At 45.9% G+C, this 27,530-nt stretch overlaps 1 protein-coding gene across 4 annotated transcripts in view; it reads left to right on the top strand.

Moving 5' to 3' along the window:
- The window catches only part of RABEP1 (rabaptin, RAB GTPase binding effector protein 1), an 86,014-nt gene that overhangs the window by 35,990 nt on the left and 22,494 nt on the right, over nucleotides 1-27,530 (top strand). For 3 of the 4 annotated variants that reach the window (XM_084761331.1, XM_084761329.1, XM_084761332.1), the window contains 7 exons: nucleotides 32-151; nucleotides 5,149-5,284; nucleotides 8,504-8,682; nucleotides 10,202-10,330; nucleotides 22,368-22,835; nucleotides 24,041-24,145; nucleotides 25,777-25,893. In XM_084761331.1, coding sequence (XP_084617457.1) covers nucleotides 32-151; nucleotides 5,149-5,284; nucleotides 8,504-8,682; nucleotides 10,202-10,330; nucleotides 22,368-22,835; nucleotides 24,041-24,145; nucleotides 25,777-25,893 — 1,254 coding nt within the window. The remainder of the gene's footprint in view (nucleotides 1-31; nucleotides 152-5,148; nucleotides 5,285-8,503; nucleotides 8,683-10,201; nucleotides 10,331-22,367; nucleotides 22,836-24,040; nucleotides 24,146-25,776; nucleotides 25,894-27,530) is intronic. The other variant, XM_084761330.1, reaches the window with a different exon arrangement.

The raw sequence follows: 27,530 nt of genomic DNA, 5'->3' as shown, positions 1-27,530 counted from the left end.
AGTTGTTGCATGTTGTTCTTTTTAATCCCAGGCCCAAGAGGACGCTGAGAAGCTTCGTTCTGTCGTGATGCCCATGGAGAAGGAAATTGCAGCCCTGAAAGATAAACTGACAGAAGCTGAAGACAAGATCAAAGAGCTTGAGGCCTCAAAGGTTGTGACCTGCTCTTATCCATCGGCTCCTGCCAGGGGCAAACTCAGGACCACTTAAGTAGTGGTGGGAAAGCATTTGCTCATGCATCTTTTTTATTCTTTAAATTTTTTTGGTTTTTCAAGACAGGGTTTTCCTGTTACACAGAGCCCTGGCTGTCCTGGACTCTTTCTGTAGACCAGGCTGGCCTCTAAGTCTCAGAGATCCGCCTGCCTCTGCCTTACAAGTGCTGAGATTAAAGGTGTGTGCCACCACGCCTGCCTGGTCATGTATCTTAAAAATCTAGTTTTTGTTTTAAAATCAGAAAATGAAAACCAACAGGCTCTGGTAATTTGGCCTTTGTTTATTATATAAACCATCAGTGATGATGCCTCATCATGAATGAGGACTTGTATCCAGTTATTCATTTTATCCAAGTGAGATTCAACTTGAAATTTCCCTTTTCCTTTCGAGACAGGGTTTCTCTGTGTGGCATTGACAGTCCTGGACTCCCTTTGTAGACCAGGCTGGAGTTGAACTCACAGCGATCTGCCTGCCTCTGCCTTCCTGAGTGCTGGGACTACAGGCGTGTGCCAATATGTTTGGCGTAACAAGTCATCTTTATTGGTTGGTTTTCCTAAGACGGTTTCATGTAGCCCAGGTTGGCCTTGCACTTGCTGTGGAGATCAGATCCAGGGCTTTAGGGTGAGCGCTCTGACAGGTGAGCCACGTTTCTAGCCTTTGTTTTGTTTTACCTAGGGAAAAAGCTGTTTCTAGTTGACTGCTTCCTTACCCTAGCTGTAGGAGATCTTTAGAGAGGATGCACATCCTGTTGGCTGTACACAGCACGGCTGGGGTGTGGGTCCGTGAGGCAGTGCCTGTCTAGTGCGCTCTGTACACAGCACGGCTGGGGTGTGGGTCCGTGATGCAGTGCCTGTCTAGTGCGCCCACGGCCAAGAGTTTGATCCTCAGCACTGCGTGAGCTGAGCACGCTGACGAGAGGGTCATGGAGACGGGAGCCATTTGGGGTGCAGAGACAAGAGCATGTGAAGTTCAGGGCCGTCTTCAGTTCCATTGTGAATTTGGGGTCTGAGCTACACAGGATGCTGCTGCTAAAAAGCCAAACCAAACCAAAAAAGGATGTGGAAATATTAATGGGGCGCTAAAATTTTTGTGTCTGCTTTTATTGCTGGAGTTTGAACCTAGGTCCTCATTGAAGTATGCTAGCAAGTGCTCTACCACTGAGAAAATGCTTGCGTAATGAAAGGGAGTACGAGACTAGGGGCCTGGAGTGAGGTCTCGGCTGTTGAGAGCACTGGCAGCTCTTTCAGAAAACGCAGGTTCTGTTCCCAGCACCCACATGGCAGCTTACATGTCTGTAGCTCCAGTTCCAGGGGATTTGACGCCCTCAGGCATATGTGCAGGCAAATATTAGCGCTCATAAAACTTAAGGACATCATTTTAAAAAAAGAAAGAAAGAAAGAAAGGCGATTAGAGATGTAGCTAAGTGGTGGAGTTCTGGCACTGTCTAGTGTGGGGGGGGCCTGGCTTTGATCTTCAGTACTAAAAGTACTAAAGGAAAAGAGTGGGGGTGGGGCGTTGTCTGGAGAGGTGGCTCAGAGGTTAAGAGCACTGTCTGCTCTTCCAGGGGTTCTGAGTTCAATTCCCAGCAACCACATGGTGGCTCACAACCATAATGAGATCTGATGCCCTCTTCTGGCCTGCAGGTGTATATGCAGATAGAGCACTGTATACATAGTAAATAAATAAATCTTAAAAAACGAAAATGTGGTCAGTAAGATGGTATGGCAGATAAACTTGCCTGTCATCAAGCCTGATGACCTGTGTTTGATCCCTGCTGTCGATGTAGTGAAAAGGAGAACTGACTCCCACAGTTGTGTTTTCACCTGTGTGCGCGCTCTCTCTCTCTCGCTCTCTCTCTCTCTCTCTCTCTCTCTCTCTCTCTCTCTCTCTCTCTGTGTGTGTGTGTGTGTGTGTGTGTAGAAATGTTTGAAAATAGGTCTGAGAAGAAGATGTGCAAAGAATGTAGGAGCTAAGTAAAAGCAGGGGAGCAGATGGACTGCTGACTTCTGGCCTTGGCATGTCTGTTGACTGCCTTACAAGGGTATTATGAGCCACATTCAAATTAGAACTTATAACTGCTTCAGGTAGTATATGGGGAAAAGTCCTAGTATTTCCAGGTTTTATTCTAACACTAATGTGTTTTTAATAAAAATATTTATCTTTTCCTTCTGCATCCTAAATTAAAGTCAGGTCATAAAGTATCATGTTTCAAAGAATTAGTGTTATATGGGTGCCATACTCTGATCACAGTTTTTTTTTATAATAAAATATCTAAATATGGGGGAAATGATGGAAAAAGAAATCACAAAATACTTAGGGTGGGGCTGGGAATGGTGGTGCACACCTTTAATTCTAGCACTTGGGAGGCAGAGGCACTGTGAATTCAAGGCCAGCCTGGTCTACAAAGTGAGTCCAGGACAGTCAAGGCTACACGGAGAGACACTGTCTTGAAAAATGAGAGAGAGCGAGAGGGAGAGGGAGAGAGAGAGAGAGAGAGAGAGAGAGAGAGAGAGAAATTTGTGAAGGAAAAAAATCAGAAAAATGCAAAAAGCTGAAATCAGAAGTGGGGCATGACTACTGATATAAAAATAGTAGATACTATAAATAGTGTCATACCAGTAAATTTGGAAAAAGATTTTAAAAAGTATGCTGGTAAATGCTGGTAATCCTTGCACTTTGGAAGTAGCCGTAGGATTGAACTATCAAGGTCAGCATGAATTAGTGAGGAAGGCCTTTTTGTAAAACAAAATAAGACTACTTATTGTAAAGGGCAAAACAGTTTTCCTCAAGATAAAATAGGGACATTAAAACAGTAATCATCACAGAATCTAGAGCTGAAAATCTTTTTGGTGTGTGGTATATGCATGCATGTTATGGATTTGTTTGGTGTATGTGCACTCAGGAAGCATAGTCATTCAAATCTCTGAGTTTGAGGGCAGCCTGATGTAATTTGTGTATTGTAGGACAGCCAGGGCTACATAGAGAAACCAAAAATAAAGTTTAGCCACAATAGGAATCAGGAAAATGCAAACAAAAGTAGGATTCTATTTTAGTCTAACAAGTCTACAGAGCAGATTTGTTGAGTGCGCGCGCACGCGCACGTGTCTCTCTCTCTCTCTCTCTCTCTCTCTCTCTCTCTCTCTCTCTCTCTCTCTCTCGCTCGTAGGGTCACACTGTGTAGCCCTAGCTATCCTGGAACTTGCTGAGTAGACCAGGCTGGTCTGGAGCTCACAGAGAGGTCCACAGTGTCTTTGCTTCAGGAGTGCTGCGGTTATAGGCGTGCACCATCGCGCCTGTCCCTCCATGTGTCTTTGATTTGGGTTGTGGCGAATGTGGAATTCAGGCATATTCTCACGCTGTGCCGCTACGCCAGCACCCTCCAAGAGTTAGTAATAACTTTCAGACATTAGAAATTCATCAGTTTTTTAATTCAAAGAAGAGTTTACTCTAAGAAGTAATGCGTAGTAGAAGCCATGGTTATAAATCAACCTTGTTTTAGCTGCCATATTGACTGTGTTACTGTCGCCTGGTGACGGGTGTTGAAGAAAACGCCATGCTGGCCAGTTGTCAGCTTCCAGCAAGGCACTAAGCTGCAGTAAGTGATTATGTCAGTCTCTGACATTTGATTTAGGAGTAAAGGTTACTGAGACCAGATGAGCAAGCTATTTTAAATTCGAAAAAGACCTTGAATTTGAAACAAGGTGTAATCATTTGAAAATGCTGAGGGTTACCCGTACATGTTGAGTTTATAGGACAGGATAAAACAATATTTATACCCTGCATATTTTTGTTTATTTGTTTTTCTGTGTAACCGCCTTGGCTGACCAGGCTGGCCCGAAACTCACAGAGATCCACCTGCCTCTGCCTCATGTGTGCTGGGATGCCACACCATGCCCAGCTTTTTAATTGAGTAGTATTGCATCTTATTTTGATTGTGCCTGTTTCAGTTATTTAGTCTGTTTTGTTACCAGTCTAAGTATTACAACAGAAAATATATTATGAAAAGATAGAATTTAACTTTTTTTCTGTGCCTGCATTCAAGTTTGTGTGATTTTGATGAGACTAAGTTATTTTTCATATCATGACTTCCTCTCTTTTGAAAAAAAAAATGTAATGGCCGTGATGCACACTTGGAAGTCAGAGGCCAGCTGTAGGCTGATGAAACTCAGCCAGTTTGTCTTGGGGCCAAGCACCTTTACCTGCTGAGCCGTCTTGGTGTCCTGACTTCTTTAACTCCTATGAGTATATATTGATCAAAATTAGACCATTTAATACATGCAAGGCAGTTGGAATTACCTAAGAAGTCAAAAGTCGTAAGAATATTATGCCATTTTATCTTACCTAAAAGAGGGCAGGGATGAGACTGAGGAGAGGTAGAAGTCTGGGCTGGACTTAGTCTCTGGAACTTTCAGGGAGAAAATGGATGTGCTGTGTGTATTTGTAATTTCAGCACTAGGGAAATGGAGCTGTGCAGATGGTTGGGGCCTGCTGGCCAGCCACCCCAACACTAGGTAAGTTCTAGGTCAGTGACAGATCCTATCTCAAAAACAAAATAAAAATTCCCAGGTGGTTGGTGCATAAGGGATGCCACCTGTAGCTGTGTGATTTACACAAATATGTGCTTTGTGTACCATATATATATATATGCATCCAAAAGGGCACATGTGCATATATACACACACAAGCAAATCATAGTTGTGTTGCTGAAAAGGAGACCAAGCAAGCATATGTATGCATTGCTCTGTAAATAAGATGCTGGCATAAAATACTTATGTATACTTTTACTTATATATTTACTTAAGAGAATTATGGCTAGCATCTCCCAATTCTTATTTTCTGAGTTTGTATCATATTTTAAAGTTTAAAATGCAGCCATTGTTATTTACCGTTTTTTGCCATTCCTACGAGGGTTGTAAAGTTGAGTTTTCTACTTTCAGGTGAAGGAACTGAATCATTATCTGGAGGCTGAGAAGTCTTGTAGGACTGATCTGGAGATGTATGTAGCTGTTTTGAACACTCAGAAATCTGTTCTCCAGGAAGATGCCGAGAAGTTGAGGAAAGAATTGCATGAAGGTAAATAAATATATGTTGTGTATATTTTTATTTTATTCCTAGAGAACTGTGTAAGTAAATTCATATTGATTAATAACAGCAACAAAGTCTAAGCCACCAATGCAGCATAGCATGCTAATGATTCAGTTTAAGCTTTATGGTCCGTTTGAAAGCCCTGGAGAGCGCTGCTAAAGGAGCTGGCATGATTGGTAGCCTCTCCTCCCAGCACTACCACAGCAAGAACCTGACATGGCTGAAGTCTGGGCAGAAAAGCAATGAAGTCAGGCATTTCCTGCTTGAAGCGCTTTAGTCTGCACAGTCAGTTAGAGGGAATCACAAGGTGATGGAGAGGCTCTCAGGTAGGCTCCTGCTTCCTAAGGAGGTAGCAGTGTGAGGTACAGGTGAGCTCTGAATTTAAAAAGCAACTGTCCTTGGTTGTGGTGGCTTACATCTGTAATCATTTTTTAAAAAAGATTTATTTATTTATTATGTATACAGTATTCTGCCTGCATGAACAACTGCAGGCCAGAAGAGGCACCAGATCACAACATAAATGGTTGTGAGCCACCATGTGGTTGCTGGGAATTGAACTCCGGACCTCTGGTTGCTCTTAGCCTCTGAGCCACCTCCAGCCTTGCACCTGTAACCTTAACACCTGAGAAGCTAAAGCAGAGGCGTCCTCATTAGTCTGAGACCAGTTTGGGCTGTAGTGTAACTCTGCCTCAAAAACAAAACAAACCAAAAAACCAAACACGGGTTGGAGAGATGGGTCAGCACTTAAGAGCACTGCTGTCCTTCCAGAAGACCTGCTGCAGAAACTTGGTGGGCAACTCACAGTTGCCTGTAACTCCTGCCCCTGGGGACCCAGGGTTCTCCTCGGAACTCAAGTGCACATAATCATACCCCTATATACATAAGTGAAAATTTAAAGGAAAATTTGAAACTTTATGTCTTTTACTTTTAAAGATCATTTTTCTTTCCCTTCCTCCCTATAAATGAACCGTCTTGTAAATCTTACTCTCTTTCAAATTCTTAAAACAAAGCAAAATAAAACAAATATAACATCTCCAAAACAAACCAAAAGAAAAGAATTATAAGGTTGATTATGTGAGATACAACAACAGAGAGAGAGAGAAGGCGGGGGTTGGGGTGGGGGTGGAGGGGCAAACACTGCTGAGCTGTATCCACAGCCTTCTCTTATTATTTTCTTATACAAATAGATAAAATCTATTTTTTTACATGTACATCTGCACGCCAGCAGAGGGCATCAGATCACATTATATATGGTTGTGAGCCACCATGTTGTTGCTGGGAATTGAACTCAGGACCTCTGGAAGAGCAGTCAGTGCTCTTAACCGCTGAGCCATCTTTCCAGCCCTCTATTTGAAATCTTATTAGAAACATGTTAGTATACAGGAGTTGGTTTGTGATGGTAAAATTTCATAGTAAATACTTTTACCAAATGCTGTGGAAAATAGAGACGGAACAATTTAGGGCTGTATAAGAGCTGGCTTTTCCTCCATATAGTTGAAAACTGAAATATATGCCTAATGGATTACTACATAAAATGTTGTGAAATTATCCCAGTCTTTGAGCAGATTCTGACCTGTGGGAAATAGTTTTTACCTGTGCTATTGGAGTCAGAAGGATACCTACACTGTCAGTGGGTGTCCAAAAGAAGTTGTTTCAATTTAAATAAAATTAATTTAAAATATTAAATGTTTAAATTTGTGTCATAACTCTCCTAAAAATAGTTTTAAACCATTAAGATTATGAAACCTTCTTACTATGTATGAAAAAAGCATCAAAAAAATCTATTAAAATGAGAAAGTAAAAAAAATAATTTCTGGTGGCTGAGTACTACTTGTTTAGCAAGCGCAGTGCCCTGGATTTGGTCCTGAGCTCTGAAAAAACAAGCAATCAATACCAAACCAAACCACCAGTAATTTCCGTATCGTGGGGTGGGCGAGATGGCTCAATGGCCAAGCCTGGGGACCCGAGTTCTGTCTCCAGCATCCACATGGTAAGAAGAGAAAGCTGACTTCTGCAGCTTGTCCTCAGACGTCCACATCCACATCCACACAACCACACACACAAGATAACTAATTAAATGCGATTTAAAAAAAAAAAGGAAAAATAAAGGATGTCTTTGAAAGAAAAGAGATAGAAACTGAGAACCATGTGGTAGCCTAAGTGCAGGCCAGTCTCAGCTGGTTATTAGGTGTGCAGTCACACCAGGCAGCTGCCCTGCTGGGGTGGCGGAGATGACGAGAGGGCAGCTCTGCATATCTTACTGATAGGAAAACAAAATAAGCCGGGTGGTGGTGCACGCCTTTAATTCTAGCACTTGGGTGGCGGAGGCAGGTGAATCTCTTGAGTTCAAGGCCAGCCCTGTCTACAGAGCTAGTTCTAGGACAGCCAGGGCTACACAGAGTAGCCTTGTCTTGAAAGACCGAAAGACAAAATAGAGTACATTAAAACCATTTTTGCAGGCAGAGGTTGCCCAGGCTGTTCTTGAAGTCTTGTGCTTCTTATGAGCCATGACTTCAGACTTTGGCTGAAAGATGTCCTGCTCAAATGGTGCTTTTACATTTTATTTTTAATATATGGTTGTTGCTTTCTGAAGTCGTTTTGATTTTTGAAGCGTGGAACACAGACCTATGGATGCAGTGTAAGCAAAGTGGCTGTGCAGGAGTGGCGGTACTCACTCCCAGAATCTTGGGCTGCATAGTGAGTCCGTTTCCTTCCCTTTTCCACCGTCTTCCCCCCACCCACCGCCTCTGCTCCCCCCCCACCCAGGTAGTTCAGCATATTGGTGTACAAGAGACAATGGACAAAACGAGGTATTGGAGTAGTGGTTGTGGAGCAGGTATTAGAGACTTTAATTTGGGTTTTTTTAATTTAGGAAGTGAGGCTGGGGGTGGTGGCACATGCTTTAATCCCAGCACTTGAGAGGCAGAGGAGGCCGAACTCTGTGAGTTCCAGGCCAGCCTGGTCTACAAAGATAGTTCCAGGACAGCCAAGGCTACACAGCTTAGGAAGCACAGAAGTTGTTTGTCTGTTCCTTAAGGGCTTAGTTGAGCTCAGTGCTGTGGGAATAATCCTCATATCCAGGTGTAGAGTGCTCGTAAGTGTCAGTCACTCACAGAATAGAACGCTGGCCAGATGTGCAGTAGACCTGTGCTAGGGAAGCCGCCTGCCGTCCAAGCGGGCGTGTTGACTGTGGGCGCCCCTCCTCAGTCTGCCGCCTCCTGGAGCAAGAGCGACAGCAGCACCAGCAGCTGAGGCACACGTGGCAGAAGGCCAACGACCAGTTCCTGCAGTCCCAGCGCCTGCTGATGAGGGACATGCAGCGAATGGAGCACGTGCTGACTGCGGAGCAGCTCCGGCAAGTGGAAGAACTAAAGAAGAAAGATCAGGTGAGGACCTTTAGTTTTTATCTTATTTTTAATTGTATGTATTTGTGGGGGGTGGGTGGGTTGGTCTACTTTAGTGCACCCTGGGTCAGGGGTCATAGATCCCTGGGAGTCACAGGTGGTTGTGAACTTCCTGACCTGGGTGTTGGAACCAAACTCCTGGAAGAGCAGGAGACACTCTGAAATGCTGAGCCACCCAAAGGTCCTGAGTTCAATTCCCAGAAACCACATGGTGGCTCACAACCATCTATGATGAGATTTGGTACTCTCTTTTGGTGTACATGCAGGCAAAACACTGTATACATAATAAATAAATGAATCTTAAAAAAAAAAAATACAATCACTAAGGGTAGAGACTTTGTAAAGTGGGGCAGCATCTGCCTAAAATGAGCAAAGCCCCTAGGTTCGACCCCCAACACCACAAATAAATGATAATAAAGTGTTGTATCACAAAACAGCTACTGTATTTTCCAGCATATAAGACAGCCCCCAACTTAATTTTTCCAGTTAAAATATAGAGTTTGCAGATTGAGTCTGCTGTGCAGGGTGCACGTTGGAGGAGGGATAGTCTAGCGAGTATATTCCAGATGCTATATTTTAATGCGAAAAGTTAACGTTGGGGGTTGTCTTATATGCTGGAAAATATGGTATCTGACAGTAAGATGAATTTGTCAGTCTTGTCAACCTTTTGTTCTTATACCACAAGCCTACTCTTCTAGGCGTCTGTGTTTTATAAGTGCTTGTCTCTCCTTGGAACACTGAGTGACCTTCTCTCACTCAGCGAGCAAGCCCATCTTACTGTCTCCAGATTCAGCTCCAGCAGTTTCATCCCTTGGGTTCCCTTTGCTGGCTCCCTTTCATGAAACCAGCTCCCGATTTTCTCCTCCTGCAGAATTCTGTGTGTGCTTTCATGTGTAATTCTGTTTGTTCCTTCTCACTAGACAGAAAAGGTATATTCATCTTTGCTGAGCGAACCGTTACTTGGCCTTTGCTCGTCCTTTTGTATTTTATATGTCTCCCGTATACTGCCTGTTCCCTCCCTCGCTTCCCTCTTTCTTCTCTCCTTTGTCTTATTTTTATGAGGTAGGTCTCACTATGTAGCCCAGCCTGGCCGTGACTTTGTGCCTCCTACTTAGCCTCCTGGTTCTGGGGTTCCAGCTACCATTGTTGGTACAGAGTTTGTACGTGTTTTCAATGGGGGTGATGTCAAATTCCTGTTTCCTGTAGTGAGATAGGATTGTTCTACGTCGTTTTCCTGCTTTGGATTATGCGGAACAGGGAGTTGCTTCTCTTTTGTTTGCCTTACTTTCTTAAAATACTGCTCTCTGATTTTCTTACTTTGTACTTAATAGTAGTAAAATTGTTTGTCATGATCAGAGGCCCCTTATACTGATTATGGAACAAATAATCTTGTGTCCAGTTTTCAGTTCTCAGAAAGGTCTCTCCTCTTAACTTCTTTTGAGTGGTAGAAGAACTGTTTGACCTGGGTGGCTAAATAGTGCTTTTTCTTCCTAACTTTCAGGAGGAGGATGAACAACAGAGGCACAAGGGAGAAGACAACAAAGAAACAGATATTGAAGAAGAAGTAAACGTACCAGTAGTCTACGCATTAACTCACGAAGAACCTTCAATCCCGTTACCAAAGCAGGAGGTACAGTGAGTCTGTGACTACAGTTACTTATACGCTGTGTGGGGAGGTGCAGTGAGTCTGTGACTACAGTTACTCTATGCGCTGTGTGTGGGGGTGCAGTGAGTCTGTGACTACAGTTACTCTATACGCTGTGTGTGTGGGTGCAGTGAGTCTGTGACTACAGTTACTCTATACGCTGTGTGGGGGGGTGCAGTGAGTCTGTGACTACAGTTACTCTATGCGCTGGGTGGGGAGGTGCAGTGAGTCTGTGACTACAGTTACTCTATGCGCTGGGTGGGGAGGTGCAGTGAGTCTGTGACTACAGTTACTCTATGCGCTGGGTGGGGAGGTGCAGTGAGTCTGTGACTACAGTTACTCTATGCGCTGGGTGGGGAGGTGCAGTGAGTCTGTGACTACAGTTACTCTATGCGCTGGGTGGGGAGGTGCAGTGAGTCTGTGACTACAGTTACTCTATGCGCTGGGTGGGGAGGTGCAGTGAGTCTGTGACTACAGTTACTCCATACGCTGGGTGGGGAGGTGCAGTGAGTCTGTGACTACAGTTACTCCATACGCTGGGTGGGGAGGTGCAGTGAGTCTGTGACTACAGTCACTCCATGCGCTGGGTGGGGAGGTGCAGTGAGTCTGTGACTACAGTCACTCTATGCGCTGGGTGGGGAGGTGCAGTGAGTCTGTGACTACAGTCACTCTATACGCTGGGTGGGGAGGTGCAGTGAGTCTGTGACTACAGTCACTCTATGCGCTGTGTGGGGAGGTGCAGTGAGTCTGTGACTACAGTCACTCTATGCGCTGGGTGGGGAGGTGCAGTGAGTCTGTGACTACAGTTACTCTATGCGCTGGGTGGGGAGGTGCAGTGAGTCTGTGACTACAGTTACTCCATACGCTGGGTGGGGAGGTGCAGTGAGTCTGTGACTACAGTCACTCCATACGCTGGGTGGGGAGATGCAGTGAGTCTGTGACTACAGTCACTCCATACGCTGGGTGGGGAGGTGCAGTGAGTCTGTGACTACAGTCACTCCATGCGCTGTGTGGGGAGGTGCAGTGAGTCTGTGACTACAGTCACTCTATACGCTGGGTGGGGAGGTGCAGTGAGTCTGTGACTACAGTCACTCCATACGCTGGGTGGGGAGGTGCAGTGAGTCTGTGACTACAGTCACTCTATACGCTGGGTGGGGAGGTGCAGTGAGTCTGTGACTACAGTCACTCTATACGCTGGGTGGGGAGGTGCAGTGAGTCTGTGACTACAGTCACTCTATGCGCTGGGTGGGGAGGTGCAGTGAGTCTGTGACTACAGTCACTCCATGCGCTGGGTGGGGAGGTGCAGTGAGTCTGTGACTACAGTCACTCTATACGCTGGGTGGGGAGGTGCAGTGAGTCTGTGACTACAGTCACTCTATACTCTGGGTGGGGAGGTGCAGTGAGTCTGTGACTACAGTCACTCTATACGCTGGGTGGGGAGGTGCAGTGAGTCTGTGACTACAGTCACTCTATGCGCTGGGTGGGGAGGTGCAGTGAGTCTGTGACTACAGTCACTCTATGCGCTGGGTGGGGAGGTGCAGTGAGTCTGTGACTACAGTCACTCTATACGCTGGGTGGAGAGGTGCAGTGAGTCTGTGACTACAGTCACTCTATGCGCTGGGTGGGGAGGTGCAGTGAGTCTGTGACTACAGTCACTCTATGCGCTGGGTGGGGAGGTGCAGTGAGTCTGTGACTACAGTCACTCTATACGCTGGGTGGGGAGGTGCAGTGAGTCTGTGACTACAGTCACTCTATGCGCTGGGTGGGGAGGTGCAGTGAGTCTGTGACTACAGTCACTCCATACGCTGGGTGGGGAGGTGCAGTGAGTCTGTGACTACAGTCACTCTATACGCTGGGTGGGGAGGTGCAGTGAGTCTGTGACTACAGTCACTCTATGCGCTGTGTGGGGAGGTGCAGTGAGTCTGTGACTACAGTCACTCTATGCGCTGTGTGGGGAGGTGCAGTGAGTCTGTGACTACAGTCACTCTGCGCTGTGTGGGGAGGTGCAGTGAGTCTGTGACTACAGTCACTCTATACGCTGGGTGGGGAGGTGCAGTGAGTCTGTGACTACAGTCACTCTAATCGCTGGGTGGGGAGGTGCAGTGAGTCTGTGACTACAGTCACTCTATGCGCTGGGTGGGGAGGTGCAGTGAGTCTGTGACTACAGTCACTCTATGCGCTGGGTGGGGAGGTGCAGTGAGTCTGTGACTACAGTCACTCTATGCGCTGGGTGGGGAGGTGCAGTGAGTCTGTGACTACAGTCACTCTATGCGCTGGGTGGGGAGGTGCAGTGAGTCTGTGACTACAGTCACTCTATACGCTGGGTGGGGAGGTGCAGTGAGTCTGTGACTACAGTTACTCTATGCGCTGTGTGGGGAGGTGCAGTGAGTCTGTGACTACAGTTACTCTATGCGCTGTGTGGGGAGGTGCAGTGAGTCTGTGACTACAGTCACTCTATGCGCTGGGTGGGGAGGTGCAGTGAGTCTGTGACTACAGTCACTCTATGCGCTGGGTGGGGAGGTACAGTGAGTCTGTGACTACAGTCACTCCATACGCTGGGTGGGGAGGTGCAGTGAGTCTGTGACTACAGTTACTCCATTCGCTGGGTGGGGAGGTGCAGTGAGTCTGTGACTACAGTTACTCCATACGCTGGGTGGGGAGGTGCAGTGAGTCTGTGACTACAGTCACTCCATACGCTGGGTGGGGAGGTGCAGTGAGTCTGTGACTACAGTCACTCCATACGCTGGGTGGGGAGGTGCAGTGAGTCTGTGACTACAGTCACTCTATGCGCTGTGTGGGGAGGTGCAGTGAGTCTGTGACTACAGTCACTCTATGCGCTGGGTGGGGAGGTGCAGTGAGTCTGTGACTACAGTCACTCTATACGCTGGGTGGGGAGGTGCAGTGAGTCTGTGACTACAGTCACTCTATGCGCTGGGTGGGGAGGTGCAGTGAGTCTGTGACTACAGTCACTCCATGCGCTGGGTGGGGCGGTGCAGTGAGTCTGTGACTACAGTCACTCTATACGCTGGGTGGGGCGGTGCAGTGAGTCTGTGACTACAGTCACTCTATACGCTGGGTGGGGAGGTGCAGTGAGTCTGTGACTACAGTCACTCTATACGCTGGGTGGGGAGGTGCAGTGAGTCTGTGACTACAGTCACTCTATACGCTGGGTGGGGAGGTGCAGTGAGTCTGTGACTACAGTCACTCTATACGCTGGGTGGGGAGGTGCAGTGAGTCTGTGACTACAGTCACTCTATGCGCTGTGTGGGGAGGTGCAGTGAGTCTGTGACTACAGTCACTCTATACGCTGGGTGGGGAGGTGCAGTGAGTCTGTGACTACAGTCACTCCATACGCTGGGTGGGGAGGTGCAGTGAGTCTGTGACTACAGTCACTCCATGCGCTGGGTGGGGAGGTGCAGTGAGTCTGTGACTACAGTCACTCCATACGCTGGGTGGGGAGGTGCAGTGAGTCTGTGACTACAGTCACTCTATGCGCTGTGTGGGGAGGTGCAGTGAGTCTGTGACTACAGTCACTCTATACGCTGGGTGGGGAGGTGCAGTGAGTCTGTGACTACAGTCACTCTATACGCTGTGTGGGGAGGTGCAGTGAGTCTGTGACTACAGTTACTCTATGCGCTGGGTGGGGAGGTGCAGTGAGTCTGTGACTACAGTTACTCTATGCGCTGGGTGGGGAGGTGCAGTGAGTCTGTGACTACAGTTACTCCATACGCTGGGTGGGGAGGTGCAGTGAGTCTGTGACTACAGTTACTCCATGCGCTGGGTGGGGAGGTGCAGTGAGTCTGTGACTACAGTTACTCCATGCGCTGGGTGGGTAGGTGCAGTGAGTCTGTGACTACAGTTACTCTATACGCAGTGTGGGGAGGTGCAGTGAGTCTGTGACTACAGTTACTCTATGCGCTGTGTGGGGAGGTGCAGTGAGTCTGTGACTACAGTTACTCTATACGCAGTGTGGGGAGGTGCAGTGAGTCTGTGACTACAGTTACTCTATACGCTGTGTGGGGAGGTGCAGTGAGTCTGTGACTACAGTTACTCTATGCGCTGTGTGGTGAGGTGCAGTGAGTCTGTGACTACAGTTACTCTATGCGCTGGGTGGGGAGGTACAGTGAGTCTGTGACTACAGTTACTCCATACGCTGGGTGGGGAGGTGCAGTGAGTCTGTGACTACAGTTACTTATACGCTGTGTGGGGAGGGTGAGGTGAGACGCTTTTTGCAGCCCAAGCCTCAGAATATCTCAAAAACGTTATACAGAATGCCTAACTTTTCGTTTGTTTCTACGTCAGTCATTTACCTTATATTAGTGATGGTGTTGGTTGTTGTGGTTAAACACCACGACCAAAAGTAACTTGGGGAGAACAGCAAACATGGAGGGACGTGGCGCTGCTTGCTCCTCAGGGTTACTCCTCCTGCTTTATTACACACCCAGGACAACTTTTCCAGGGTTGACACAGTCCACAGTGCATTGGCCCCTTGGGCATGAATTAACTCATAAAATATCCCACAAACTTGCCCACAGGCAGATGCTCTGGTGGGACTTTTTTTTAAGTTGAGGGTCCCTCTTCCCAAATGACTCTTGACTCGTCATTTATATATGTATAATTTATTCAGATTATATCCTGATTGTTATCCCCTCACTTGTATCCTACCGTTCCCTCCCTCCCTCTTTTGCCTATTCCCCTCCCCTAGATGTCTGACAGAGGGGACCTCCTCCCCCACCGTATGATGCAGCCTGTCAGGTCTCATCAGGATAGCCTGCTTTCCCTTTTCTGTGTGTCTCTGGGCCTCCCCACTCAGGGGAAGTGATCAAGTTGGGGTCATGTCAGAGGCAGTCCCTGCTCTCCCCACAACTGTGGAGAATGAGGTGCCCATTGGCTAGATCTGAACAGGGGGTCTAGGTTTACTGCATGCATTGTCCTTAGTGGTGCAACAGTTTGTGCAGGCCCCCCCTGCTGGGTGGAGTCTCCCTATCCCCCACTAGGTAGAGTCTCTAGAGAACATCTATGTTGGGCTAATAATCCACTTATAAGTGAGTATACACCATGTGTGTCTTTCTGGGTCTGGGTTACCTCACTCAGGATGATCATTTCTAGTTCCATCCATTTGCCTGCAAATTTCAAGATTTCCTTGTTTTTAATAGCTGAGTAGCATTCTGTTGTGTAAATGTAGCACAGTTTCTTCACCCATTCTTTGAGTGAGGGAATCTAGGTTGTTTCCAGATTCTGGCTATATGAACAAGGCTGCTATGAACATAGTTGAACAAATGTCCTTGTTGTATGGTGGAACATCTTTCAGGTATATGCCCAGGAGTGGTATAGCTGAGGTAGCACTATTCCCCATTTTCAGAGAAAGCGCCAGATTGATTTCCAAAGTGGTTGTACAAGTTTTCACTCCCACCAGCAATGGAGGAGTGTTCCCCTCTCTTCACATTCTCGCCAACGTGTGCTGTCACTTGAGGTTTTAATCTTAGCCACTCTGATGGGTGTAAGATGGAATCTCAGAGTCCCAGAGTTTTGATTTCCTCATTTGCTCTGTCATGGCATCTCTAAGGTCCTCAATCTGTTTGGCTGTATCTTCCTGTGTTTGTTTATGCATTTTATTTGTTTCCTCAACTACTATCTTCATTATGAAGGATTTGAGGTCATTTTCTTGTGTTGTGTTTGAGTTTCCAGGGGTGATTGCTTTGGGATAGCTGGGTTCTGGAGCTGCCATAGTATTTTGGCTTTTGTTGTTTGTGTTTTTATGCTGGTCTTTAGTCATCTTGCTGTTTCTGGCGTTGGATGTTAGTTTCCGGTGTCCTTTGAGAACAGCTCCTAGGTGAGTGGCTATAGGTTGAGACCCCTCACCTGTGGGGATCTGGGAACCTTTCCATGGATCAGGTGGGTGACTTAGGTTCACACCCTGGAACTTTCCATGAATTGGCTGGGTGGCCTGAGGTTAGATCCACTTGTGCTGTACACCGTGGGGTCTCCTCTGGGCTCTAAGACCCAGACACTGTTGCCTTGTGGCCTACAGTTCCCTCTGAAACACAGGGCACTGGTGCTTCTCGCTGGCCGGCTAGTTAGGGTCTGGAGCTGCATCTTCACCTTCGTGGACCTGGGAATTCTCCGTGGATTGGTCCGGTGATCTGAGATCCGATCCACCTGCGCTCCACACCTTGTGATCTCCCTGGCCTAGCTGCCCCAGACCCTGGTGTGCTGCAGCACACAGTTCAGCCTGAGGCAGAGTGCAGGTGCAGAACGCTGGCCAGTGTGTGGGTAGGTTTTGGTGACTGTGCCCGTCCTACATGGGCCCTGGGGCCTTCTGTGGATTGGCCGGGTGATCCGAGGTCAGATCCACCCGTGCTCCCCACCCTGGAGTCCCCCCTGGGCTAGCAGACCCAGATGCTGGTGCTCTGCAGCCTACTGTTCAGTCCAAGACACACACTGTCTGATACTTAGAGCGCAGATACAGCTTGCATGCAGGTATGTGTCCAGACTCTGGGGACTGGGCACCCGCCTGCAGGGACCCAGCGACTCCTCTGTGGACCAGCTACTAAATATGGAGATGCAGTTTTAACACAGTTGGATGACAATCATTAGATGTTCCTTTACTGGTATTTCCAAATGTCAGTCATACATTAGAACAAGTCTTTATTTTTTTTTAATTTTTTATTAATTTATTTTTGTTACATCTCAATGGTTATCCCATCCCTTGTATCCTCTCATTCTAAGATAGGGTTTCTCGGGGCTGGAGAGATGGCTCAGAGGTTAAGAGTACTGTCTCCTCTTCCAGAGATCCAGAGTTCAATTCCCAGCAACCACATGTTGGCTCACAACCATCTATAATGAAATCTGTATACATAATAAATAAATAAATAAATCTTAGAAGGAAAAAAAAAAAGATAGGTTTCTCTGTGTAGCCTTGGCTGTCTTGGACTCACTTTGTAGACCAGGCTGGCCTTGAACTCACAGAGATCCAGCTGTCTGCCTCTCCCAAGTTGTGGGATTAAAGGCGTGCACCACCACACCAGCTGAGAATTTGTTTTTTAAATAACAGATTTAAGTACAGAGTTAAGGGCTCAGAGGAAAGGATAAGACACATTCACATATAGGCTTTTCAAGAGTTGCCTGAGGGGCAGAGCAATGGCTCGGCTGCTCTTCTAGAGCTTGTCCTGAGTTCAGTCCCAGCATGCACTTGGTGGCTTATAAACCATCTATAATGAGATTTGGTGTTCTCTTCTGGCCTGCAGGCAGAATACTATATACATAATAAATAAACACAAAAGAGTTTCCTAATGTCTTTTTATACATTATATATATATATATATATCATATCTTTTATATACACATACACACAAATATGTAGAAATACACGTGTTCTGCCTGTATGTATGTCTATGCACTATGTACGTACAGTGCTCACAGAAGCCAAAGAGGGCACCAGGTCCTCTGGGGCTCCACCTGCCAGTGCTCTTAACCATGGAGACTTAGGTCCAGCCCTGATGTGGCTCCGGCTGAGCTTGCCTGCAGGGTTCCTCCTTCCTCAGCTCCTTCAGAGTTGGGGTTGACCACAGAAGCTTGTCTGCCACTCGTTCCCTTCCAGCATTAGGGTGTAAGTTCTGAGAACAGGTGAAGGTCGGCAGATTGCACTGAAGCTTTGAGAAGAGTGCAGGTGCTGGGAAGGGAAGAAGAGAGAGGCCAGGGTGCAGCATGTCAGGTGACCTGCCTGTGACCCGCATCTCATACCCACAGCATGGCAATGGTTTCTGCAGCAATTTTTCTACCTTTAACTTCTCACATTCTCTTGTACCCTCAGCATTACTGTCCAGTTCCCTTTCTTTTTTTCTTTTTTCTTTTCTTTCTTTCTTTTTTTTTTTTTTGTCTTTTGAGACAGGGTTTCTCCGTGTAGCCTTGGCTTTTCTGGACTCACTTTGTAGACCAGGCTGGCCTTGAACTCACGGAGATCCACCTGCCTCTGCTTCCTGAGTGCTAGGATTAAAGGCGTGCATCACCATGCCCAGCAAGTAGAAATTCTTAACATCGACTGTTGAAACCATTTGCAAGCCTAATTTTTTTCTCAATTTTTGAGATTGGGTGTGTGTACACACATGTATGGGTGTGTGTTTGTACAGGTGCGTGCTGGTACCCACAGCGTCTCGAAGAGGCCACCAGATCCTCTAGAGCTGGAGTTAAAAGTCAATGTGAGCTGTCTGACATGGATGCTGGAACCAAACTCGGGTCTTCTGCAAGAGCAGCACGTGTTTTTAACCACAGGGCCATCTTTTCGGCCTCAAGAAGGATTTCCTACAAACAAACAAACATTTATTTAGTATGGGGGCTCCTCAGCATGAATGTGGAGGCCAGAGGACTGTTCTTTCCTCTCATTTTGTGGGACCCGGGGATCGAACTTAGGTCTTTGGGCTTGGTGGCACGTGCCTTTCTTTACCACTGATCTATCTCTCTGGGCCAGAAAGAATCTCCTAATCGCCATATTGGTCATTCTCTTGTGCCACACTGTCCACTTGACATGTTGGGTCCTTCACGTGGAATGCTTGCCTTCCTGTCTGTCAGAATTGTGTGCAGCCTTCACAGCTCACGCTGATGCTCCCTCCGTCGCAAATGAAACCCTCCTAAACTTAGTGCCTGTGGGGTCAAAACACCTCTCTTCTCAGTCGAACGGCCCTTCTAGCTTTACCTCTTGTTTGTACTTCATTATCATCAGGCCTGTCAGCTTGTGGCCCTCACCTACAGTCTGACTTATGTCATCCCTGTTGCTTACGGTTTCATACTCACTAGGGCCATAGCTACAGCTCAGTGGTTGATGCTTGCTTATCTTGTGTAAGGCTGTGTCTGCCTTCCAGCATTGGAAAGGTGGGGGGTTCAATCATACACACCTCTCTAACTCTCTCTCTCTCTCTCTCTCTCTCTCTCTCTCTCTCTCTCTCTCTTTCTTTCTTTTTTTTTTTTTCGAGACAGGGTTTCTCTGTGTAGCCCTGGCTGTCCTGGACTCACTTTGTAGACCAGGCTGGCCTCGAACTCACAGGGATCCGCCTGCCTCTGCCTCCCAGGTGCGCTGGGATTAAAGGTGTGCACCACCACCGCCTGGCAACACCTCCCTAACTTTCCTCTCCCTTTCCAGCAGGTGAACAAGTTACAATTAAGTTGAATAATTTTCCTAACAGGTATCTTGTTTTTGTTTAGTTTGAGGATTTACTCTGAGTCATGTACAGTTCAGTTCCTGGTGGCTTATATTTTCATTTTTATTGATAGCTTAACATTAGAAGAGTTTTTTGGGGGGCTGGAGAGATGGCTCAGAGGGGAATTTTTTTTTTTTTAAATTCTAGGAGACTGAAAAGAGGATGCTGTTGTTTTTATAAATTTTGTTTGTTTGTTTGTTTTGGAGAACTGCTTGGCTGATTTTGGTCTGCATTTTTAGTACTTATGACTCCCAGGAGAATGTCTGTATTTTTATGTGCGGCCCGATATTACATGGCATTTGCATCATGCAGCAGTCTGCCCAGGAATGGTTAGAAAACAGGAAAGGAGAATTGTGAGTTATAAAGAAGTATTTCTTGGGCTGGAGAGATGGATCAGCAGTTAAGAGCACTCTCTCCTCTTCCAGAGGTCCCGAGTTCAATTCCCAGCAACAACATGGAAGCTCACAACCATTTATAATGTGATCTGATGCCCTCTTCTGGCACTTAGGTGTACATGCAAATAGAGCACTCATACAAAATAAATAAATCTTTAAAAAAATTATTTCTCTTTCGTCTCTGTTTTTAGTAGCTTTCTCATACCATGCATATCATTTCTTAGCCTTTAAAGTATATTTTAGACTTTCTGCTGGGGAATGTAGCTCAGTGGCAGAGTGCTTGACTAGCGTGCATGAAATTCTAGGTTCAGTTGTCTATAGTAGAACCTTTACTCCCACTGTGTGTGTGTGTGTATGTGTGTGTGTGTGTGTGTGTGTGTGTGTGTGTGTTTCTACTTTCAGACCCGATATTTTGTATTTTCAGTGTTGGAAAAAAAATAAAATTAATATGGAAAGTTTTGGAGATTTAGATTTATTGCTAAGGACATTTAATATTTTTGAGACCTCTTATTTTAGTTGAAACCTTATTTTTGAAACATCTTTATTTTGGTATGTAGAATATGCTTTTTCACTGTGAAAGTAGTAGGAAAATATTATGAAGCATCTGTGAAGTTCGGGAAGGGCCAGGTATATAAAAACAATGTTCTGACCGCCCAGAGACAGCTGTCTCTGCGTGCTGGCACGTGCCATTCTGTTTTTTTGTTTTTAATGTTCTTTTCTAAAGATAATATAAATATGTTGCTTTGTACAGTAGCCCACCAGTCTGCCTTTATCTCTTGTGCATTTTTCTACAGTTGATATGAGTAAATGCATAAAATGTGCATTTACAGCATAGAATGACCAACGTGTTCAGTGATGCGCAGTTACTACCTGTCTCTAGTTGAAGGCTTTTCTGTCACCCCACAACGGAGAGACCCTCTGCCTCCTCCCCAGCCTCGTGCAGCCTGTGTTGTTGTGTTCTGTGCGTTTCTCATAGATGGAGTCATGTGATGTTCACTGAAGTTTTGGTTTCTTACCTGTCTTTGCGTTTAATGTTGTACCTTGCTTGAAACGCGGCTCTTCCACGGTATGGCCTCCTGCTTTTCTTCCTGTTGTGACCACGCCTTCCTTTGTTCAGACCACCAGTCCTGGTATTTCTTATTCACACTGCCCTTGACCACCTTCTGTTACTCTGTAGGATTTGCTGTTCACCTTTAGTTACCTTTCATTTTTTTGGAAACAAGAGTCTCAATTCTATTTAGCCCTGGCTGACTGTTCTATAATTCTCTGCGTAGACCAGAGATCTGCATACTGCTCCCTTCCAAGTGCTGGGATTAAAATTGCATTTAGTTATCTTCATATAATGTTTATTTACAATTGTCTGTCCAAAGACTTCTGTGTCTGTCTCTCTTGTGAATGTCTGTACTTGGGTCTTCAGCTGACACTTCACACTTAACGTATCTGATACTAACGGGTGATGTTTGTCAACTCATTTCTCAGTCAAGATGTTTCTTGAGGTCCAGAGCATGGAGGTCATCTCTGACTTGCATAGCTATGTACAGCATCATAAGAGCCTGTTTACTTGCTGAAATTCTTAAGAAACTGTGTATGTCTTAAAATTAAAAGTTGTACGCCGGGTATAGTGGTGCACGCCTTTAATCCCAGCCCTTGGGAGGCAGAGAAAGGTGGAGCACTGTGAGTTCAAAGCCAGCCTTGTCTACAAAGTGAGTCCAGGACAGCCAGAGCTGTTACACAGAGAAACCCTGTCTCAAAAAGCCTGTGTGTGTGTGTGTGCGCACGTGCGTGCGCGCGTGCGTGTATGTGTGTATGTGTGTGTGTGTGTGTGTGTATTTAGAAGTTGTATTCTGTTCACACATCTAACTTGTGCCTGAGTAGTGCCAACATACAAAAGAAATTTATTTGATAAATGGTTGTTCAGTGATTATGTGAAGATAGCAAATTGATTATTATGTATAATGTTTGCAAAATAAGCTGGGCATGGTGGCAAATGCCTTTACTCTCAGTACTTGGAGGCTCAGGCAGGTGAATCTCTGAATTCCAGCCCAGCCTGGTCTATAGAGTGAGCCCTGGGACAGCCAGGACTATACAGAGAAACCCTGTCTTGAAAAACAAACAACAAAAACGGGCAAGCTGGTACATATCTGTAATCCCAGCACTCTAGGAGACAGAGGCAGACAGATCTCTGAGTTCGAGGCCAGGCTGTTCTATAAAGTGAGTCCAGGACAGCCAAGGCTACACAGGAAAACAAGAAAGAAAGAGAAAGAAAGAAAGAAAGAAAGAAAGAACAACAACAACAAAAATATCTATATATACATATATATCTATCTATACCATCGATATATTATACTATATATAGTATATGGTAGCCTTTTTTTTTTCCCTTGGGGCTCCAAAGAATTATCTAACTTGAAAATATATATGTTCACATTTCAGGAGCATTTGGACAGCACCCATGGGTCAGTCCATTCCTTAGATGCAGACTTGCTGTTACCATCTGGAGATCCATTCAGTAAATCGGACAATGACATGTTTAAGGATGGGCTCCGGAGAGCTCAGTCTACAGACAGCTTGGGGACCTCAAGCTCATTGCAACCCAAAGCTTTAGGCTATAATTACAAAGCAAAATCTGCTGGAAATTTGGATGAGTCGGATTTTGGACCACTGGTTGGAGCAGATTCTGTGTCTGAGAACTTTGATACTGTGTCACTTGGGTCACTGCAGATGCCAAGTGGATTTATGTTAACCAAAGATCAAGAAAGAGCAATTAAGGCCATGACACCTGAGCAGGAGGAGACGGCCTCCCTCCTCTCCAGTGTGGCCCAGGCTGTGGAGAGCACCTACGTGTCTCCCAGTGGCTACCGCGTAGTGAGTGAGACGGAGTGGAACCTCCTGCAGAAAGAGGTGAGTTACCCAGGCCTTTTCTCTTGCTCTCTTCTGTTCTGAGACCAAGTTTCATGTAGCCCAAAGCTAGCCTCCAGCCTACTGTATATGAAGATGACCTTGAGACTCGGTGACTCTGGGTCCTCCTGCCTGTCCCTCTCCAGCGCTGGGAGTGCAGGTGTGTGTGACCACAGTGTGCTCTCTTTTCACTCTGGAGGAATTAGGTAGCCCTGGTGTGCACTGTTGATTCTGTAGATGCTTTCTGGAGTCAGCACAGGCCTGCGTGCCAGCAAGTATGTATTAGCACGTAGCTGCCCTTGGTCAAGTCTGCTTTATCTCTTCTATGTAACTGTCACAGGAAGCTGGCTCGCCATGGTGTTAGCGAGGTCACAGTGTGAGCAGCCTGAACTTCAGGTTACTGAAGCTGAGTGTATGCTCAGGTACCCTTCAGTTCTAAACTTCAGAAGTGGTTAAGCACCTGAGACAGAAAGTGGGTTTAAGGCGGACGGAGAAACATGGGAGCGAAAAATGGCAGCCTTGAAAAAGGGCAGTCTTTCTCAAAGTATTTTCAAGCTTAAAAGATTAGGTGTTGAGAATGTAAGCTGCATTTGTACACTGCTTTACAGATTCCCACGCCTTTCACATACCTCGTCTCTTTGAGCTTTATGATCATAACGAGGGATTCAGGTCACAACTGTCTCCAGTTACAGACAAAGAAACTGGCTCAGAGAGGTCGAGCAAAACCTGCGTTAGAATGTAGGTCCTCCGATGTCAGTGCTTTCCCTTACTCAGGGCTCCTTCTCTTTAAAGAAGCTCTCAGTGAGTAAGTGGAGCAGCCTGCCTGACCTAAGTAAGTTGTCCTTGACCTGTGCAGGACCGTGAAGAACATGCTGCTTCCTGTTCTCATACCCAGGGTGTCCCTGGAGTTGGTGATGGGGGAATCGACACTGCCTTTTCTTTTCTTTCTACTGGTTAGATGGTACTGAGTGCCTGATGTAGCACCTCTTGCTTGCTTTGTGTGTTCTTCAGATGTGGTGTTCTGTGGCCCTTGGTGCTACGTTGTGTCCCTTGTTTTCCTACCATACTTGTACTAGAGGTTATGACTTTTAGAATCTGACTTTGTATTGTAATTTCTTCTTGTCAATCTCTGAAGCATTTGTTGCTTGAGTATGAGACATGGAATTATTTTGTTTTGCCTGATAAGTGGTAATTTTGGTGCCCTTCAGGTACATAATGCTGGAAATAAGCTTGGTAGACGTTGTGATATGTGTTCCAATTATGAAAAACAGTTACAAGGAATTCAGATTCAGGAAGCTGAAACAAGAGACCAGGTGAGTTTCTTTAGAGCCACAGAGTCATCTTTTTTTTTTTTTCCTTCCCCCATCTGCTTTATGAAGTGAATGTATCTGGTTGCGGAATAATCTAGCACATGGTGGCTGATTTCCAGTGAGAGTGCAGTAGGATTCTGAGTATCCATGCTTCACTAGCATGCGGATACCAGCCAACTCAGCCCTCAGAGGTGCTAACAGCACCTTAGCGCCTTTTTGTGCCCCGTTACCCGAACACTTAAATCTGATGCTGGCCTGATCTCACCCTCACAGAGAACTGCATGGTGCAGAGATGAGGGAGCTAAGATTTACTGTGGCCTCTGACAGCTAGCTGCCAGAATTTGGGCTCGTTTTGCTTGCTGCCTGTTTGTTGTAAATTTGTTGACTTGATTAATGGTCATTTATAGAGCATAGAAGTTAAGTTTCTGCAGGCTTGGGCTGCTGGACTTGAGGATAAAGTTCTTTTCCAGATACAGAATAGACGCCTGGGAGCATTGGTGATGCATAGGAAACAATGTAGAACTTAACAGGAGGAGGCCTTGTAGAAGTATGTCAGCAAAGGAGTATTTTTCTTTGGTTGTTATGAAGATTTTATTCCTTTTGCTATCAGAGAGTGAGGGAGGTTAGAATCATGATCTGGTATTTTAAGGTGTCACAGGTATTCAGTTCCTTGTCTCAACCTCTTACTGATAGCTTACAGGTGAATTTCTAAAGCTACTTATAAAACTAAGATAATATAGTTGGCCTCCGATCGTCTGATGTGTGAAAGGACTGTCTTGGATTCCTTAGTTATTTCTGTAGATGTTTATAAGTGTCTTTTGTTTGCCTGGTGTTTTGGTGGATCCTAGCAATTCAGAGACGGCTGAAAGATGGTTTGGCCCACACAAAGCTTTCAGCATTACAAACCAAAACATGAGTTCAGGCCACCTTGTTCCTAGAGGTGAACATGTGGATTAGAGAGGGTGTGTCGTTCAGCTGTGGGCTCAGGAGAGGCAGCGCTTGGGGAAGAACTAAGGGAGGAGAAAGTGTATTCAAAGAGGGAGAAGTGCAGAGTCACAACAGAGACTGCCTGTTCTAGGACACATGGCTGGTGTGGGGTTTATAAGCTAGTGTGAGAAGGAGCTGCACAGGAAGACCAGCATGAGACCAGTGAGGAGAGGTAATAACCAGAGAGGTTAAGATTAAGCCTAGCAGCTCTGGAGGCATTATAGCTTTTAAGTAGGAAAATCACTGTAGTTCACTTTTATAAAATGTATAAGGTTCTTGTGAAGTGCAGATCAGAGGCAGGGGACGGAGTAGACAGGGAGGCCAATTCTAGATCCTAAGGGGCCTAGCAGAGAAGAGGTTTTCAAACGAGATCATGTATGTGAAAAGCTGTTGCTAACTGTAAAGCACAACATAGTTCTTGAGGTCATTCATGTCTTTCTGAATTGACAAATCTATGGTACTTCTCAGAAAAAAAAAAAGATCTTGGAGTAATTTATTTTTAATTTACAAGAGTTGTGGGCTGTGGTTGTAGCACAGTGGTAGAGCCCTTGCCTAGCATGCATGAGGCCCAGGGATTAACTCCTAGTACCAACAACAACAGCAAACCCCCAGCTGCTTCCTTCTGGTTGACTTTTTAAATTTTATAGGTGAAAAAGCTGCAGTTAATGCTAAGGCAAGCCAATGACCAGCTGGAGAAGACGATGACAGAGAGGCAGGAGCTGGAGGAGCTTACTAAGCAGAGCACTGAGGACGCAAGCCACCAGGTGAGCAGCGCAGGAGAGACGAGGAGCTTGTTAAGATTACACTCACAATTTCAAAAATATATTTTATTTCTTTTGTTTTGAATGCTTGCTAGTTCTCTCCCCTTGCTCTCTCACTCGCTCTTTTCTGGTTTTTCTTTCTCTTTTCTTTTTTTCTGAGACAGGGTTTTTCCGTGTTTAGGCCTGGCTGTCCTGGAACTTGTTAGGCCAGGCTGGCCTCGAACTCACAGAGCTCTGCCTGCCTCTGCCTTCTGAGTGCTGAGATTAGAGGCCTGTACCACCACTGCCCAGCTGCCAGTTTTATTTCCTCTGAGATAAAACTGATCTTTCACTGCTATTTTTTTAAGGTTTACTTATATTTAAATGTACATACATGTTTTTCCTGCATGTATATATTCCACAAGCATCCTTGGTCCCCTGGAAGGTCAGGGGTGGGGGCAGATCTCCTGGAACTGGCGTTATGGATGGTTGTGAGCCACCGTGTGTGTACTGGGAACCAAACCCAGGTCCTTTGTAAGAGCAGCAGGTTTCTTAGTTGTTGAACCATCTCTCCAGCATCTTGTTATCTATTGTTGAGGGGTTTTCTTTAGAAATAATAAGTTAATGAATTTAATGCATTTCTAGTGGCTCTGAGGGCTCTGGTTTTCCTTTTTGTGTGCGTGGCTGCAAATGTGCGCCCGCTGTGGACTGCTTGTCTAATGCACGTTAAGCACTGTCTTGGATCCCTGGCACTGTATAAACTGGGGGTATACAGCTGTTAGCTCATCTCTTGAGAGGAGGAGCAAGGCAGAGTTCAAGGCTGTTCTTGGTTATGGAATCGTAGGCCAGTCTGGCAATTTCAGACCTTGTCTCAAAAACCAAAACAAGGGCTGGCAAAAATGGCTCGGTGGGTAAAGGTGCACACTCTTAAGCCTGAGTTCAGCCCCTTGTTTCCTCCTCCTCTTCTTTCTTCTTCTTTCTTCTTCATCATCATCACCATCATCACCACCATCACCATCACCACTGTCATCATCATATCATCGAATCCTCGTTGAGACGGGGCCTCTCTACCTAGCCCTGGCTGTCCTGGAATCATTAAGTAGACCAGGCTGGCGTGGACGTCAATGGAGATCCACCTGGTTCCCTGCCTCCCAAGGCCTGGGACTAAAGGCGTGTGCCTCCATGCCCAGCAAAAATTATTTCTATCTATCTCACTATTTTTTCGAACAACAGTTGAAAGACCTTTAGGTGTTTGTAGTTTATTTTATTTTGTTTTATTATTTTATTTTATTTTTGGCTTTTTGAGACAGGGTCTCTCTGTGTACCTTTGGCTGTCCTGGACTTGCTTTGTAGACCAGGCTGGCCTCGAACTCACAGCAATCCACCTGCCTCTGCCTCCCGAGTGCTGGTATTACTCGCCCGCCTGTGTTTGTGGTTTTTGACAGTGGTGGATTTCTTATGAAGACTCTTGGGCGTGTGTGTTGGTGATGCACGGACTGACTGACTTTTCCTGAACACAGGTGAAGATGAGAGAGCCGGGGAGGCTGTTCATAGGCAGGCTACCTGTCAGCTCTACTCGCTGTCCCTACTAACAATTCAGTGCTCAGTATTTATGCACAATTAGAGTTCTGTGCTTTTATATGTCTTTCTTTTTCTAGTGT

Source organism: Acomys minous (assembly GCF_964271855.1).
Source record: "Acomys minous genome assembly, chromosome: 16".
Classification (NCBI taxonomy): Eukaryota; Metazoa; Chordata; class Mammalia; order Rodentia; family Muridae; genus Acomys; species Acomys minous.
The sequence above is the reverse complement of the archived record's forward strand: the minus strand, read 5'-3'. Positions and strand labels throughout refer to the sequence as shown.